The sequence below is a fragment of the Theobroma cacao genome, chromosome 5, assembly GCF_053813885.1.
Source record: "Theobroma cacao isolate CCN51 chromosome 5, ASM5381388v1, whole genome shotgun sequence".
In the NCBI taxonomy this organism is placed as follows: Eukaryota; Viridiplantae; Streptophyta; class Magnoliopsida; order Malvales; family Malvaceae; genus Theobroma; species Theobroma cacao.
In genome coordinates, this window is record NC_142643.1 from 37,898,804 (window position 1) to 37,918,230 (window position 19,427).

Consider the following 19,427-nt stretch of genomic DNA (forward strand, 5'->3'; position numbering starts at 1 on the left):
AAAATATAAGATTTTATTTAAATTTTTTAAAATAATTTAAAATTTTTTAAAAAAATTATACCTTAAATGCATCGGTATCAGAGCAAATTAAAATAACCCACGGATGAGCCAACAAATGTGGCCTTCTATGTTTGCCTATTTGGGTAGGCAAGAAGGTAGGCCTACTAGCAAAGCCTGAACAGGTTTTCGTTTAAATCCAAAGCTAAGGCAGTTGTAGGCAAATTAATTATAAGCAATACAATCACAAAGAAAGAAAGGCAGATGAGAATTGAAGGCCGGTTGTTCAACCCATGGTCTGCAGGCCATAGAAAATGGCGTTAGTGAGTGAAGTGTCCACGTGGAAAGTCAGCCAGAGTTTATCTTCTTCAAGATTGAAGTTGTAACAAGAGGAGAGTTCCAGAAACCAAAACCAGACTTATGTTTTCCTTTGCTTTTCTACGGTTATTTACCATTCCAGCAACTAACTTATTTATCTTTTACCCTTGTTTTTACCTTCAATTTCAAGTTTGGTTTACTTTTCCATCACCTTTAGTCTCCCATTGGAGTTTCAATCCAAGCTTCCTTTCCAAACATATTTTCAACTTGTTCAGACACGGGTTTACTTTTCATACATTAAAATTAAATTAAACTTATTGGACTTTAGCTGCAATTTTTTCACGAGGCTTTTAAAAGGATAAAAAGACCAACAGAAGAAACAGTAAACTGCATTATTTAACTGTGCAATTAACACTTGCAAGTAACGTTCAACCTCTAATTAAGCTGCATGATTATGCAATCCAATCATCTTGAGACGAAGATGTTCTTCACGTGCTACAACTTAAGTAACCTTAGCTAAAGAAAAATACAAGCATGGTTTCTGATTAATAATTCAGGCTGCCTTCTTTTTCCCAAAAAGTAAGCTCAACGAGTAGGTGTTGCCTTTCTCTGCAGCAGCTTCTACTCGACGCCCTCCAACCTGTAACTCATTTACACAAATACGAACCCTATCGTTAAATTATTGACATGACTGCAGTCAGGCGCAGGCAGAGGAGCAAAGCAACGTAAAGGTAGGCCAATATTATAATTTTGAGAAATTATCCAAAAGAAACATGAAATAATATAGCAGTTTAATTGCAGCAAATCATATGTTACATGCTCTATACAAAAACTGTTCAAAGGAAAACTTTGGGACCCATCAAATACAAAGAAAACTTTCATGGAGCAGATCGAATAAGGATGAAGATACCTTGTCCATAAGCCAAAAGCCAATTGTAGGCATGTATTGCACCAGATACATTACCGCTAGTACAGGCTGAAAAAGAAACCCAAAACATGTAATTTTGTTCTTACGAATCTTATCTACTACTTGCTAAAGATAAAACCATCAAAAAGCTTAAACATGAAAGACAACATAGCACCTACATAAGTTTATCAGACCAGGCATAATGAGAACGGTATATAATACAAAAATAAAGTAGACAACCAGTCTCATGGGATGATGACTAAATGTTCCATGTAAAACTTAAAAAGTGACGAGTGACTTCTCATGACTAAATTATTTGCAAGCATACGTTACTTGCTCCTTGCTCTTGCAGTGAGTCACAAAATAAAGGACTATAAAATTTAAAATTTCATACAAAATTAATAAAAATTATCAACAATAAGAAACATATATATAGTCATTATATTAATCTTCATGTTATCATCATCTAGTCATTATATTAATTGCTTGTACTGTATTCAGAATATTTCTTATTTGTAAGGATTGATACATAAGAAAGGTAGATCCTCATTACAAAAACAAACAAAAAAAAAAAACCAAGGGAAAAGAATTAAACTACAATGTAAAAACCTGGTATGATATCCAAACTTCCTTTAAACTATGAGAGGCAGCAATGATTGTAAGTTCTGCACACCTTTCTGCTGACAAACGCTTCTATAAAAAAAATCACAGAATATTAGAAAAAATCATTTTCTACTATTAAATCCCAAAAATATTTTAGGCAGGTGCTGCACTAAGTACTAAATCAGTATTAAAGGGCAGCAACATGTAGAAATGGATATACAAAAAGTGTTTAATAACCTTCCTCACTCCTTATGATAGTACAATAACACCAAAAAAAAGGGGGAATAATTAGCTTCTATACAAAGTTAGGTTGACAATAAATTGGCAGTATTGGGCCTTCAAGCCATTCAGATTGCATGTCATAAGTTGTAGTTAATTGAAGAACAATTTGAGATCCACAAAAAATACTGTTTGAAAATATTTTCTATGTCCAACTAGCTACATGATTAATTTTATGATCATAGGGAACACACCTCGGAGGAAAACTTTGTCCTGGAAGTCGTTGCTCCAGAACCATTTGATGTTTCTATCGGCCCTGGACAAACAACAGTAACCTTGATCCCTTTCTGACAAAGCTGCGTGCCAGAAAATAAAAGACAAAAGGGGAAGAACAAGAAAGAAGAAGAAGAAAAAACAAGCAAGAGACAGATAGCCATTAGAAAACAGTTTTTAAAAGTTGTGGTATATGTTTGATACTAGTTGACAACTTCTTTTGTAAGTCTACAACCAGACAATTTTAGTTTCCTTTTCACTGAGAAAATGGAGTCAACAGAACTTTATAACCCAACAATAAAAGAATAATAGAAAAAAACACAATGCCTTCAAGCATCACAATAAATTAAGCAGTCATCGATACTAAACCAACTTTGCCCAATAAAATGCAGAAAACCCCTTCCTCTTCCCAAATAAAGGGTCAATTATGGAAAACCCCAGAGGATAGAAAAAGACATTCTTTTCATCCTTTTTCATGAAAAGATACGCATGCCTCTTGCATAAACACATTTCAAGGAGGTAAGTGGACAAAAAATTGGTCAAATGACCTACTGTACCTTCAATATAAACTCAAACAGGCTTTTTAAGTTCCCTAAAAACTAAGAAACCTGAAACAACTTCACTTGTGATAAACTGGCTAACTTTCAAAGAAATTAAGGAACCCTCGACTCAAAATCCCAAGTTGTATTCAAAACACTCAAAGCCAAAAACTTCTCCAAAAGTACATATACAACAAACTATTATGCTAGAATCACAAATTCGGAAACAAACTCTTACATAAGCGAAATTCTTATGCCATCCATTACTAGGCTTCTCCATATTTACAAGCTCTTCTAAACTGTCCCCCCTTCCCACTCCTAGACTTGAAAGTAATCAATCAATTCAATAAGAACCAGGACAATTAACTATGTTAGATGCTAAACAAAGCACACATTTTCAATCAAGGAAACCTCCACTTTCAGCAGACTCTACTACAAACAACTCAAAGCACACAATTATATCCTCAGCAATAAAACAAAAAAGCAAAGATAAGATGGTCCAGACTACAAGACTTTCTTTATTCTTCCAAAACTAAATTACTTGCATATCATGTGGACTTCACCAAATTCAGCAGCCTCCATCAAAATCACCCTTATGACAAACAAATCCTGGGAGATTTATGCTTTTCTTGTATACTTCACATAAAACTATTCAAAGGGCAATAATCTCCTTATACTGCTTAATATGTTAACCACAGAACTCAAAAAATATCTAGAACCGTATTGAAACCTCATAAAGGATGAAAATAATCTCAGTGGCACCCTTTGAATCATCAATTATATAAATAGCCCGAACACACAAGAGAAAAGTGAAATGAATGTACCAAATAACCCTATTAGCCCTATTAAATTACATAACAACATTCAACTTTGACACACAGATTTCTTTACGTCAAATAACAATTTCCCCAAACAACTCTAGATAGGAAATCCCATCTAATCCATTGCATAAGCCATACCCTGAAAAGGGCTTCATTACTTTCCACTTTACCAGACTCAATGCCTAGTAATTCTAGCCATTTTAGAACCACCTTTACTTCTTTTATTATTTTTTCTCTTAACACCTGGTTCCAACCTAAGTCAGGATTACTCTCTCACACAGAATATATATTAACAGCATTTTTGTATCTCCACCACGTGTGAATGCTTAACCATAGGATGATAGCATTTAGAGCATAGGAAACTACAGAATAGGCCATTTTTTTACCAAGAATAGGCCAAAATGATTAAAACTAAAAAAGGTAAAACTTGACCTTCTGACCAGAATTTGCATTGTTTCAAATGAAATGGCTTCAATATAAAGAAAACCTAATTCAGATCAGGATCTCACAGGTTAGGCTCCTATCCTTTCCTAGATGCAGCAACAAGACAATCAAAAGGCAATGAGATGTTTTCTCTTCTGATTAGGACAGATGCTCTATATATACCTCAGAACGCAAGGTATGAAAGTATCCATTTAAAGCATATTTAGATGCAGAGTACACTGCCTGACCAGGTGCAGGTGTCTTTCCGGCAGCACTGCTCATCTGCATACAATGTGCAATCAAACCAAACAAAAATATCAATACAAAAATAAAAATAAAAGGCAAAGAAAAGAATATAATCTCTACTTTCAGCTCTTGAAAACTCAAAGCACATGCCCATCAATAAATATGAGGCAACTAAGCATCTGGTGAGCAGGTAGACAAGGATCAGTATGGCAACCTAATGTGCAAAAAATAGCAATTATACTTATAGCATGTAGCATTTGCTCAGCCAATTCATTTTTCCCAGAAGTATAAAGCCATGGTCTAGGAAGCATGGATACGGACACGCAATACTGGTATGGCACGAACATGGCAATTTCTAAAAAACTTAGGAACGGGTACAGCAGGACATGCAATAAAAAATACTTTTTATTTAAAAATATTCAATGTAAATGTAAAATTGATACTTTTCATTCAAATATAATCAAAATTTTCACAAAGCTCTCTTGTCATTCATAATTCTTTTAAACAAAAATGTTCATGAAAAATATACCCAACACGGTAAAGTAGATATGCAACGGAAAGGCCCAGGGCTTGTGACCTTATTAAAATATTAAAATCTCTTTTGAGGTTCAAAATATTCATTGTAATGATGGGTTAATCTGGGATTTTGCTCTGACTGTTGATTCAAAGAAAAAAAAACCTCCATCCCGTGTCTGGGTGAGTCTTGACCACATCTGATCTTTTTTTCCTTTTTACTTTCTTGGCATGTCAACATATGTTTGACAGATGTCCCACTGTGTTGAAGGCATGTCTATGTCACATGCATGTTCGACATTGGTACAGAAGGGTATACAGCACGTCCATGCTTCATACTCATGGTAAATGCCCCAAAAAATCATGAATATTCATCCGATATTTTTTGGACTTAAATGAATGGCCCTCACAAAACTCCTTTTCACTAGCAATATAAAAAAATTTGCAATTTGCCATTGGTGAAAGTATCATTCAGTTTCACATACCACAACAAAGTGACCTCTTCCTCTCCTCAGCATAAACGGTGTCAGAAGCCGTGTGAGACATATTGTCCCAAATACATTGACATTGAATGTAGCCTAGTAGCAAGAAAAAGAATAAAAAGTTTATTTTTGTAAAGGCAGCTGACAGAAAACTATATATGCAATCAATATGTAATATTTCATGATACCAAGAATGAACATGGGAATTTGCACAGCAAACTGATAAGCATTTGAATCGTGGCAGCGGATTTCAAATTTATTAAACTAAGTCTAATAATTACTACTGCCCAAGGACTCCATCATACCTTAAGACCTTCCTCTGTTACATCCAAAGCTGTTGTTTTCTGCACCAAAACCAAAAAGAATAAAAATAATAAAAAATTAATGTTGAAACGACAGTAGAGATGCAACTTGTCAAATAAACAGCTATGAGCTATCTCTCGAAATATTATTACAGAATATCATGCACTGACTGTCAATGCAAATCACTTTGCTTGAGTTTGAAAATTATATGAGATGCTCAAACAGAAAGAAGGTGCCTTGTCATTCTAAAAACATAAATCAACCCATTGCTAACAACCATTAAAATTGAAACGGGAGTGCACCTCTTAACCTTTAACACAATGTGAGAAAATCATAATCCTAAGTGTTGCATTGTATCCACAAGCAGCTGGTGTCTAAATACTGGCAGAAACAGTTGCCATTACAGATTGAAAATTGGACTTTCTGACAGGAAAGAGAAATGCTGCATCTCTACATTCTTACTCCAAAAGCCAAGGGAAATTGTACAATCTGACCGCAAAATTGTGTATCACACCAATTTATGCTTATCAAGTGAGGAACTGTTGTTCTGCAATAGTTCATAGGATATGCTCAAGAGAAGTAACAAGATATTGAGAAGCACTTATCAGTCTAAGAGGTTGCCATCAGAAGAACTTTGGAAGATGTTATGGCAAATTTGCTACACCTAGTTATTGAACCACTCATAACGAGTAAGAGTTGTTAAAAATGCGAACAGGGATGCCCTTGAAGAGAATGGTTGATGCATTGCTGATATGGACCTTTATATAAATTGTTCTCCCATTTTGCTATACAAAGCATATACAGTTCAACTTATGGTAGACATGGTTCAGAAGATGATTCCTGGAAATAAGGGGTAAGCATTTATTTCTTTTGATACTGCAGAAGCATCTATCAAATAAAGTTGTTTATTTCACTAAGAACCCGTGAGAAAAACCATTAACATATTTTTCAAACTTATAAAAGATCAGCGACAGGTAAAAACAAATGATACTTATTCAAAGATCAAGAAGCCTCTAAACTAAAAGGTTCGGAAAGCAAATAGCTTTGAGCAGTATTCTGTGCTGATTAATAACTAAATACAGGACAGAATACAATACTACATTTTTTTCTAAATAATATTATTCAATTATTCAATTACCACACCCTCCCAACAAAAATAAGAACGAGAAAAAGGCCATGTAAGCAAGAAAGACTCCAGCATATGTCTCAGCTACTGACTTATTTACCTAAAGAATTCTACTTTCATACTTTTCAGAGAACCTATTGTGGTTAACATCAGAAAACAGTTAGCTCAATGCACATACTTCTATCCAACAGCTCTATCAAAAATTAGGTGATGCTCGCTTACAGGACGCTCATAAGCTGCATTATGGATCATATAGTCAACACCAACACCAGGAAAAGAGGACTCTGCTTTCTCTACAGCTTCCTTGAGAGAATCTTCTCCAGATGTCAAATCAAGGGGCAAAATCTTCACTTGTTCAGGTGCATATTTACCTGCAAGCATACTGATCTCATATCTTAGAAAGTGTGGTAGCTTAGCAAAAATTTAAAATATGTTATAAAGAAACTTGAAAGAATGATATCTTGGACCAGGCCTCAGGCATACCAGTAAGTTGTTTCCTAACTCGCTCCAATTCAGCTTCATTTCGTGCAGAAAGAATGACTTTGGCCCCTAAACTTGCCAATTGCTTAGCAAGAATTTCTCCTAAATTCACCATTATTAAAATAAAATGAGTCACGAATGTGAAATGACAATTGGAATCAACAGCAAAACAATTAGAAGAAAAATGCATGCCACATCATGGAAGACTAGTAGCCCAATAAATGAAGGGACGAACATGGCTCAAACATTCCTCAAAGGCCAAAGCTATTGCTAGAGTCTACCTCATAAAAATTAGCAATATTCCAAATAAGCCTTGCCATCTTGTACTAAATGTGGGAGGAAAGAATGTTCATGAAAGTGGAACATAAAACAAGATGAACAAAGGCTCCGTTGGGTAATCTAGAAAATAACTTCCTGGAGGAGAATATTTTCTAGAAGGCCATTTCCCTTTAAAACATAATTTTTTTGTTGTTAGAATAACAACATGAAAAAATGTTATCGGTTCTTTGATATGTAATGGAAAATTTTCAAATTTTACTAGAGATTATATGCCTATATAAATATTTATAAAAATAATATATATTATCATACAATTTTGTATTATATTCAAAATTATTTATATTTCTAATTTCTTAAAAATTATAATTCAAACATAGAAAACTTTACAATTATTATAAAAAATACAATCATAAAATCATAAACTCAATGATAGAATACATAATTAATTTAAATATATAATGAAATTGTAATATATACAAAATATAATTAAAACAATAATACATTAAACATTGTATAGTGTAATATAATATAATGTATATGTTAACTAAAGAAGTATATAGTTTAATGTAATATAGTAATAGATTAAATAATAATAATATTTAAAAATTATCCTTACGTAATAATTGTAATACAATTGCAATATTTTATGTTATATAATAATATTTCTTACATTTTATATTATTTTATTTTAAAATATTTATAATATAAATTAATTTTTATATAATACTTATTATTTAATACTAATAATATTGTATAAAAATATATAATTTATTATATTCTATAACTATGTTCTATTTAAAATGTTTATACTAGGAGTTATTATTGATAGCAATTATTTACATATTAATATTGATAAAATATTTTTTACACTAACATTAATATTAATAATTATTTTATCAACGTAGATTAATTCATTATAATAATATTTTATTTATTATATTTATATGACATTATTCTATTAAAAAAATATTAATAATATGAATTAATATTTCAAATAATTTTTCATATATTGATATTGATATAATATATTTTAATACTAGCATAATATTAATCATTGTCTTATTATAAATATAAATTAATTAGTATTGATATTATGAAATGATAATATTTGGTAATAAAAAATTACAATTTTAAATTTCTATCTTAACTATTTTATTTATTATAATAATAATAATTCATTATACTCTATTCTTTTTATTCTATTTTAAAATTTTATAATATTAACTAATACTCATAATATTTATTTATTTATATCTCATTTTTTAAATTTATAAATTTAAAACATCTGTGCAATAGAATTTTTTGGTCCAAAAGCTGAGATGAAAAAGAAAAGCAAAAGTAAAGTAAAAGTATAACAAGCTTCAAATGTGTTTAAGGATATTGTCTTCTTTTCCTCAAATTTGGAGACCATTCCAAAGTTTCTTCATGTGTTTTTTCTTTGACAAGAAGACATTTTATTTTAACCAAAATTTCCCATGTTTGTCAAACACCAAAAAATTCAGAAAATAAGTTTCAGACACCAATTTCCTAATTACGAGATAGAGCCAAAAAGACATCTTCATTTCTTCAAGGGGATAAAAAAAGCATGTAGGAATCTGTTAAAATTGCTTTTGAAAATTAAAGAAGCCCTCAGCTTCACTTATCACAACTACCACTGAAACTTATGACATACTTCTTGTTTTTAAATTGGCATATAGGGATTCTGTTAATAACAGGTTATCTTCCATGAACTATAGACAACGTCCACATCTTTTACACCTACACAATAGAGTGTATCCTCTAGCACCACCAAATATGTTCTTCTAATGTGCAAGATTGAAGTTATGATTGAAGTTATGATTGAAGAACCCATTAATTCTTTTTAACCTTAGGTAGGCAATTCAAGATGCCAGAAACACTCCCCTCCCTCCGCTACTTTTACCCGGGCATCATTGACCAAAGAGATGAACTTCTCTATTGATTTGAGCAGTTGTGAAAGTATTACCAACTAGCCAAGCAGCAATATGGTGCATTTAGGTTTGGCATTAACTCAAACCACCTAGGCTGACCTGTTTCTGTTGTCATTTATTGTTTACTACCCAGCGGCAAAGAATAAATTACTTCTTGTACCTAGAAAAATCAAAGTTTGAATCCAATTGGAACCATAGAGTTCCATCATTAATTAATAACAATGAAGTAGGTACGAAATATTTCCCTTATATTTGGAACAATTTAAAATAAGGCAACAAAAAAGGATATTAAATCATGAATTTGCATAACAGAAGAAATTAAGAGTCAAACTTAAACCCTTTTATCTCCTAAACTATGTATGCTCTAAGTCCCAAACCCAATATAAAAAATATCTAATTACCAAATAAATATAAAAATTAATAAACAACCCCATAAACCATTTTGTTATGCATAAAATGTAATGAAGCAATTTCGTAAACCCAAAATGAGATGCAAATTTACCAAACGAACAAAATTTATAAATAAAAAGAAAACAACATTAACTAATTAAATAATAGTAGAAAATTTACCGATCCCACGGCTAGCTCCAGTAATCCAAACAACCTAACCAATTAACAAAAAAAAAATTAAAAAACCATATAAAATCAGCAAGAAAACACTAAAAAATTTCAGAAAAAATATAGAGTTACCTTGTCTTCAATTTCTTCACGCTTTACATGCCTTTTTGAGGTTAAAGTAAAATCTCCTGAAATGGATAAAAAAATTTCCAAAAGGAAGAATTAAAAAATATGACGAAATTAGCACAAAAGCAACCAAATTTGAAACCAGAAAATATGTTACGGTTTCTTAGAATACTTTACCATCAGAAATGGCAAACTTGAAGAGAAGAGCGGAGAGAAGAAGAAAAAGCAACAGGGAAATGAAGAAAACCGTCAGCATCATTTTCTTAGTTCGACTTTTTAGACGGTAAATAAGAGATGCGGTTGCGCTTTGGATTTAAAGGTTGAGGAGGGCGGGCACTGGAAGGATGGGCTCCCTTAGCTTCGGGCCAGACCCAATGTAACCCTGGCCCAATCATGGCCGACACAACTCAATCACCGATTTTAAGATTTTTAACTTCGAAATTAAATATTTAATTTTTAAATTAAATAAACAAAATATAATTACTAAGTAAATTTTATTTTCTCTTTTATATTCATAAAAATAAAAATTTAGACACAAAATCTCGTAACTACTTCCAAAACTTTTTTTTTGTCGATGAAGAATGAATTCTGTACCTCAAAATCAAATTTAAAATAAATTGAAGAATACAATATATTAAAACTTTTAAAAAATACTTAATCAACATGTAAAACAAATTACAAAAGAAATAAAGAATAAATTAATGCTAGAAAAGAAACAACAATGACAATCAAATCCTTGATTCTAGTTTATTGAGCTTAATAAAAGAATTTTCTTTAACTAAAATCAAAATATCAACGAAATTGCATGAATGTTCTTGAAATAACGATGAAAACCATAAAAAACTTTTCCGCACTTAAAAAAAAATCCCATCAAACCAACCTTCTTGTTGCAACTTTCACACCAATTCTTCGATTTCGATGACATAGGAACCGACGAAGAATCAACAAAAACAGAAGGGAATGGTACAGTTGAAGAAGTATCAACTTTCACTTCAGCTTTAGACTTGGAGACCAATTCTTTGAGAAAATCCTTGTAACAACACTTGGAGCATAAATTCTTGGTCTCCGACGAACCAAAGAAGCCGCAACCCTTCGCACATAGAGGAGGAAGATTAATGTTAGCCATATCGTAATTCTTTTGAATTTTTTTTTTTGCAGTAATTTGCCTGTGAAAGATTTCTGAGTGAATGTTATTAGAACACTTGGTTCATATATTTATTTCTGAGTGAATATTATTATAACACTTGGTTCATATATTTATATATATATAGGCTTCGTATTGAGTCTATATCCTTGCTGGATTTGGATTTACTTATACTTGGATGAAATTTGATTGATTATATTTGATTGTTAAATATTAATTATGTTTATTTATTTTTTAAAATTTAAAATTTATTTATTAATAAAAGTATCGTATATGATTAATTGACACCATGTAAAATCAATTTGCTAAATGCAAATAGAAACTTGCATATAATATGAATATTTTTAATTTTTTTTGTTAGTTGATGTGGCGATAACTAACTAGAAGTAGGATTTGTGCTGCTGCTTGAATATTATGTATTTATTAGGCTCTTTCAAAAGTTGCTAAAAATTAAATAACAAGCTTAATTTTTTTTTTAGTACTAACAAGATCAATTGATACCTTTCTCATAATAATACTAGAATATAATGTACATGTATAAATACTATATAGATGTAAATACGATTTTATTTAAATTTTGAATTTCTTTTTAAATTAATGATGGCCGAACTAATTAAGAGAAATTCAAAGAGGAAGTTAATTATTAAATCGAAGTTCAAGTAAAAAAAATAAAAATTGTATTAAAACACAAATTCAAGATTTATATAAAATGAATTGAGTTCAAATTCAACTACGACACTATATTATATTTTTTTACTTGACTATGTATATATATATATATATATATATATATATATATATATATATATATTATAAGTGGGTGATTGTGTAGACAAAATCACACACTAAAATTATTTGATTTTGAACTCTTTTTAAGTTGATAATTATTGAATCTAATTGAGTAGAAAAATTCAAATAATAAAGATATTTTATTGAACTGAATTGGAGTTACAAAAAATAAAAGTACTTGAATTGACGGTTAACTTCAATTTTCACCAACAAGCAAAGAACATGACATTATGATTACCTCCTAATTAATTTCATTTGCTTCCTTGAAGATATGAACGAAAACCATTCTGCCTATTGCCCTTTTAAGCTTGTCAAATTTTCAGAGAATAATTTCTGGCTTGCCCAAGGTCTAGTTGCCGTGTTGTTCACCCATGAGACAACCACACTAGAGTCGGGTTCCATTACTAAAAACTTCAAACCTCTCTAGGAGGATATGCAGAAGAAGTGTCCTGATAGTCAAGACTTCATGCATTATTGAATTCTCGTGTGCTTAGCATCCCAAAGAAAATCCCGCCATATTCCCATCGTTATCTCTAAGAACACCACCACAATCGCCCGGACCTAATTTTCTTCTAAGTCGAGCCATCCACATTGATATTCAGCTCATCATCTCTTGGAGGGACCCAAACAATCTCTTTTCTCGGGCCCTCACCGGTAAGCGATCTACTAGACAGCCAGGGCATTGTCCACCAACCTACCTCATCCATGGCAGCATCCTTCTCCAAGGCATTAATCCAATATTTGTCAATGCAAGGTGAGTGTTATGAAGCTGATATCACTTCAAATGCATCAAGCATTCCTCATATAATTCGGGATCAATATACATCAAAGAATTGCTAACATCATGCGCCAACTTTTGTATTTCATGCCGCCAATGGTTCATTGCACTTTCTTCCAAGTCAGTAAAGATAATTGGCAAGATAACATCCAAATACTGTTTAATTAAGTTTTGAATGTTACCATGAACATTGAACAAAGAAAAGCCTTTTTCTGCCACCTTGAAATGTGGACTACTCAAGCAGTTGGCAATGCGGAGAAACAAAGGTATCATAAATAGTTGAAATCTATCAGGCTGTGTTTCCTCTAAAACCCTCTCAACCCCATCCAAGAAGAAGTACTCTCTGGCACTATCCACGGTTGGCCAATGCCTAAGCATCCCCTGTATAACAGTATCAGCAAGCTTGCAATCCTTTTCCACGAATTTTTGAATGCAGCTATTCAAGTGTAAGTAGAATAAGACAAGCCATTTTGATTTGTAAAGCGGAATCAGCCCTCGAACAAGGAAGAGCCTGAACTCCTCTTGGACCCCCAAATCATCATCATCTTCTTCTTCAACGACAATACTTCTGAGGAAAAGCAAAAGGTGTGGGATTGCATTATGTTTTTCGTTCGCACAACAATAGAACACATTGAAAAAAGAATTTCGGATAAGTTTTCTATGCACACCAAATTTCCGATAGATAACTTGCAAAACAGAAACTAAAGCACCTCTTTCCCTTCGATCTTCAGATTGAAAAAGATCCAATAACTTAAGGACAAAAGAGGGCTTGATGCAAGGAGCAGCCAGTTGAGGATCCGTCATGGGCGACTTGATTAACGAGGAAAGGAACCTATAAACTAATTCCAGATGAGGCCAAGAGGGATCTTGGAAAGGGATATCGTCGACTCCGTTTCTCCTATTGATGTAATAGGACTCCTCAAACCGAATGGCAACTGCTGCATTGGTAAAGGAATGGGGCAAGGCTCGGAACAAATTCGAAGACACCAAGTCGATGCTCTCTTGAAAGAAAACGTTGGAAAACTTGGTGAGATTCCTTTGGGCGCAAGAAACGTAAGTACAGAGCTGAGAGAAGTTGTTTATCTCCAGCAAAATCTTCTCAAAAACCGTGACACGACAAGAAGACTTGATCTTTCTCTTATCAATGCTTCTCTTTTCTTTCCAAGAATTTTCACCCATGCCTATGAATCACCAGATTGATTGCTGATTAGGGTTTTTCTTTTCTTTACGTTTTTCTACTCTTTTGAAAGAAACACAGTTATAGTCCTACTATACTACGGCATATTCATAACATATTTATAAAAAAAAAAAGGAAATTGAGGGATTTGTGGATATAGTAGTTGTAAATTTTCAAAGGCTGTGGGGTGCGCTTCGTCTAAACAGTTTTATCCCATTTTTTTTTTATTTTGATCCCAACTGCTACTATGTTTTCCTTTTTTTCTTTATATATTTTATTGTATATTTTTGACATAATACCTAAAACAACTCTTAAATTATTTTAAAAAGTTGAAATAAATCTTTATTTTTTTACACGTTCAATTAAATTCTTATATTTTTATTTCAAGTTAAATAAGTTTTTATATTATTTTTGAGTCATATATAAGTCCTTATGATTAATGTTTGACTTAATTAAAATATTACTTATCATTTTATATCACGTAATGCAAACATGATATATCGATATGTTATAATTGATTATAATGTAATATACTGACATATTATAATTTATAATGGCCTAACATGCTAATTGGTATGGTGACATGATTGTTAGAAAACAAAATAAGAAAAAAAGAGAAAGAATGCTTGAGGCATGCTATAACACACTTTCTTTAAGAGTTGTTGTCTATTCTGAGGATTTGTAAATAAAGACTCTCTAGGATACAACGAGCTTATTGCAGAATACTTTGAATGAATAAAGTCTGATTGAATATGTGTTCTTTTTATAGACATTGAAAAGTTGTGTCTAATTTGTTTCAACGGACATGTCTTATTTAGTTTTAAGAAATGTGCTTGTTGAAAATACTAAATAATTAATCAACATATTTCAACAAATATGTTTGAAAATGCTTCTTTTTATTTAAGAGTCATGTCTTAATCTAAATAGACACTTAATTTAAATAGTCACTTTAATTTGAATAATCACATCTGAATAAAACTTCTTTATATTACAAACTATCTAACAATAATCATATAGCATTTTTCACTCTCTACATCAATGTTAAGTCAATGCCATGTGAGTATAAAACAACAAATGATATTTTGACTAATGACCATTAATAATCCATTAATCATAAGAGCTTATTTTAGTCAAAATAAAAATATAAGAAATTGACTATATGTAATAAAAAGAATAAAAGATTTATTTGAATTTTCTTAAATAATTCAAAGACTTTGCGAATATCGTATTCATATTTTTTATTTGAAAAAGGTATTTTCAGATACGGCTCAATAACTTTAAAAGCCTAAAATACCTAAATATTCAAATGAGATTTTTTTGTTGAAATTAAAAAAATCACCATTAGTTGAAGATCATTAAATATATATTATATTCATTGGAGATAAAAAAAATTGAGAATTAATAACATTGTGAAAATTAAACAGTGATAAAAAATAGAGATTTATTAATAAAAGGATCATATATGATTAATTGACACCATGTAAAATCAATTTGCTAAATGCAAATCAAATATAAACTTGTATATAATACGAATATTAATTTTTAATTTTTTTTGTTAGTTGATATGGCGATAACTAACTAGGAGTAGGATTTGTGCTGCTGCTTGAATATATATTATGTATTTATTAGGCTCTTCCAAAAGTTGCTAAAAATTAAATAACAAGCTGAATTTTTTTTTTGAGTACTAACAAGGTCAATTGATACCTTTCTCATACTAATACTAGAATATAATGTACATATATAAATACTATATAGATGTAAATACCGATTTTATTTAAATTTCAAATTTCTTTTTAAATTAATGATGGCTGAACTAATTAAAAGAAATTCAAAGAGGAAGTTAATTATTAACTTGAAGTTTAAGTACAAACAAAAATAAAAGTTGTATTAAAACACAAATTCAAAACTTATACAAAATGAATCGAGTTCAAACTCAACTCTGATATCATATTATATTTATTTGACTCGACTATATATATATATACACACACACACACTATAAGTGTGTGATTGTGTAGATAAAAACACACACTAAAATTATTTGATTTTGAACTCCTTTTTTAAGTTGATAATTATAGAATCTAATTGATTAGAAAAATTCAAATAATAAAGTTATTTTATTGAACTGAGTTGGAGTTACAGAAAATAAAAGTACTTGAATTGAAGATTAACTTCAATTTTCACCAACAAGCAAAGAACATGAGATTATGATGAACTCCTAATTATTTTCGTTTGCTTCATTGAAGATATGAATGAAAACCATTCTGCCTACTGCTTTGTTAAGCTTGTCAAAATTTCAGAGAATAATTTCTAGCTTGCCCAAGGTCTAGTTGTCGTGTTGTTCACCCATGAGACAGCCACACTAGAGTCGTGTTCCATCACTAAAAACTTCAAACCTCTCTAGGAGGATATGCAGAAAAGGTGTCCTGATAGCCAAGACTTCATGCATTATTGAATTCTCGTGTGCTCAGCATCCCAAAGAAATTCCCACCATATTCCCATCTTTATCTCTAAGAACACCACCACAATCGCCTGGACCTGATTGTCTTCTAAGTCGAGCCATCCACGTTGATATTCAGCTCATCATCTCTTGGAGGGACCCAAACAATCTCTTTTCTCGGGCCCTCACCGGTAAGCGGTCTACTGGACAGCCAGGGCATTGTCCACCAACCTACCTCATCCATGGCAGCATCCTTCTCCAAGGCATTAATCCAATATTTGTCAATGCAAGGTGAGCATTATGAAGCTGATATCACTTCAAATGCATCAAGCATTCCTCATATAATTCGGGATCAATATACATCAAAGAATTGCTAACATCATGTGCCAACTTTTGTATTTCAGGCCGTCAATAGTTCATTGCCCATTCTTCCAAGTCAGTAAAGATAATTGGCAAGATAACATCCAAATACTGTTTAATTAAGTTTTGAATGTTACCATGAATATTGAACAAAGAAAAGCCTTTTTCTGCCACCTTGAAATGTGGACTACTCAAGCAGTTGGCAATGCGGCAGAACAAAGGTATCATAAATACTTGATCCATCAGGCTGTGTTTCCTCTAAAACCCTCTCAACCCCATCCAAGAAGAAGTACTCTCTGGCACTACCCACGGTTGGCCAATGCCTAAGCATCCACTGTATAACAGTATCAGCAAGCTTGCAATCCTTTTCCACGAATTTTTGAATGCAGCTATTCAAGTGTAAGTAGAACAAGACAAGCCATTTTGATTTGTAAAGCGGAATCAGCCCTCGAACAAGGAAGAGCCTGAACTCCTCTTAGACCCTCAAATCATCATCATCTTCTTCTTCAACAACAATACTTCTGAGGAAAAGCAAAAGGTGTGGGACACCATTATGTTTTTCATTCGCACAACAATAGAACACATTGAAAACAGAATTTCGGATAAGTTTTCTATGCACACCAAATTTTCGATAGATAACTTGCAAAACAGAAACTAAAGCACCCCTTTCCTTTCGATCTTCAGATTGAAAAAGATCGAACAACTTAAGGATAAAAGAGGGCTTAATGCAAGGAGCAGCCAGTTGAGGATACGCCATGGGCGACTTAAGTAACGAGGAAAAGAACCTATAAACTAATTCCAGATGAGGCCAAGAGGGATCTTGGAAAGGGATATCGTCGATTCCGTTTCTCCTATTGATGTAATAGAACTCCCCAAACTGAATGGCAACTGTTGCATTGGTAGAGGAATGGGGCAAGGCTCGGAACAAACTCGAAGACACCAAGTCGATGCTCTCTCGAAAGAAAACGTTGGAAAACTTGGTGAGATTCCTTTGGGCGCAAGAAACGTAAGTACAGAACTGAGAGAAGCGGTTTATCTCCAGCAAAATCTTCTCAAAAACCGTGACACGACAAGAAGACTTGATCTTTCTTTTATCAATGCTTCTCTTTCCTTTCTAGGAATTTTCACCCATGCCTATGAATCACTAGATTGATTGCTGATTAGGGTTTTTCTTTTCTTTACCTCTTTCTACTGTTTAGAAAGAAACGCAGTTATAGTTTTACTGTACTACGACATATTCATAACATATTTATAAACAAAAAATTGAAAGATTTGTGGATATAGCAGTTGCAAATTTTCAAAGGCGGTGAGGTGCTCTTAGTCTAAAACAGTTTTGTCCAATTTTTTTTTATTATTTGGATCTCAGCTACTACTATGTTTTCCTTTTTTCTTTATATATTTTATTGTATTTTTGACATAATACCTAAAACAACTCTTAAATTATTTTAAAAAATTCAAATAAATTTTTATTTTTTTATACGTTCAATTAAACCCTTATATTTTTATTCCAAGTTAAATAAGTCTTTATACTTTTTTTGAATCATATATAAGTTTTTATAATTAATTATTGACTTAGTTAAAATGTCCCTTGTTATTTATATCACGTGACGTAAATATAATATATTAATATGTTATAATTGATTATGATGTAACATACGAACATATTATAATTTATAATGGCCTAACATGCTAATTGGTATGATGACATGATTGTTAGAAAACAAAATAAGAAAAAAAGAGAAAGAATACTTGAGGCGTGCTATAACACACTTTCTTTAAGAGTTGTTGTCTACTCTGAGGATTTGTAAATAAAAACTCTCTAGGATACAATGAGCTTATTGCAGAATACTTTAAATGAATAAGGTCTGATTGAATATGTGTTCCTTTTATAGACATTGAAAAGTTGTGTCTAATTTGTTTCAACGGACATGTCTTGTTTGGTTTTAAGAAATGTGCTTGTTGAAAATACTAAATAATTAATCAACATATTTCAACAAATATGTTTGAAAATGCTTCTCTTTATTTAAGAGTCATGTCTTAATCTAAATAGACACTTAATTTAAATAGTCACTTTAATTTGAATAATCACATATGAATAAAACTTCTTTATATTACAAACTATCTAACAATAATCATATAGCATTTTTCACTCTCTACATCAATGTTAAGTCAATGCCATGTGAGTATAAAACAACAAATGATATTTTGACTAATGACCATTAATAATCCATTAATCATAAGAGCTTATTTTAGTCAAAATAAAAATATAAGAATTTGATTATATGTAATAAAAAGAATAAAAAATTTATTTGAATTTTCTTAAATAATTCAAAGACTTTGCGAATATTGTATTCATATTTTTTATTTGAAAAAGGTATTTTCAGATACGACTCAATAACTTTAAAAGCCTAAAATACCTAAATATTCAAATGAGATTTTTTTTATTGAAATTAAGAAAATTACCATTAGTTGAAGGTCATTAAATATATATTATATTCATTGGAAATAAAAAAAATAATTGAGAATTAATAACATTGTGAAAATTAAACAGCGAAAAAAATAGAGATTTATTAAGCA

The 19,427-nt window shown here is 31.4% G+C and overlaps 1 protein-coding gene and 2 pseudogenes across 1 annotated transcript; all 3 read right to left on the bottom strand.

The window, feature by feature from the left end:
* Positions 1-688: 688 nt before the first annotated feature.
* LOC18599250 (NAD(P)-binding Rossmann-fold superfamily protein) lies at positions 689-10,441 on the bottom strand. The gene is made up of 12 exons (XM_018122144.2): positions 10,340-10,441; positions 10,169-10,224; positions 10,049-10,082; positions 7,254-7,352; positions 6,993-7,141; positions 5,647-5,685; positions 5,345-5,437; positions 4,284-4,382; positions 2,299-2,400; positions 1,832-1,915; positions 1,226-1,291; positions 689-955 (listed from the first exon to the last, which is right to left on the bottom strand). The coding sequence occupies exons 1-12, from the start codon at positions 10,419-10,421 to the stop codon at positions 869-871; spliced, it is 990 nt and encodes a 329-aa protein (XP_017977633.2). The 5' UTR covers positions 10,422-10,441; the 3' UTR covers positions 689-868.
* Positions 10,442-10,890: 449 nt separating this feature from the next.
* LOC108661995 (putative zinc finger A20 and AN1 domain-containing stress-associated protein 8 pseudogene) lies at positions 10,891-11,288 on the bottom strand (annotated as a pseudogene).
* Positions 11,289-12,870: 1,582 nt separating this feature from the next.
* On the bottom strand, positions 12,871-14,052 carry LOC18599252 (serine/threonine protein phosphatase 2A 59 kDa regulatory subunit B' eta isoform pseudogene; annotated as a pseudogene).
* Between the last annotated feature and the right edge of the window lie 5,375 nt (positions 14,053-19,427).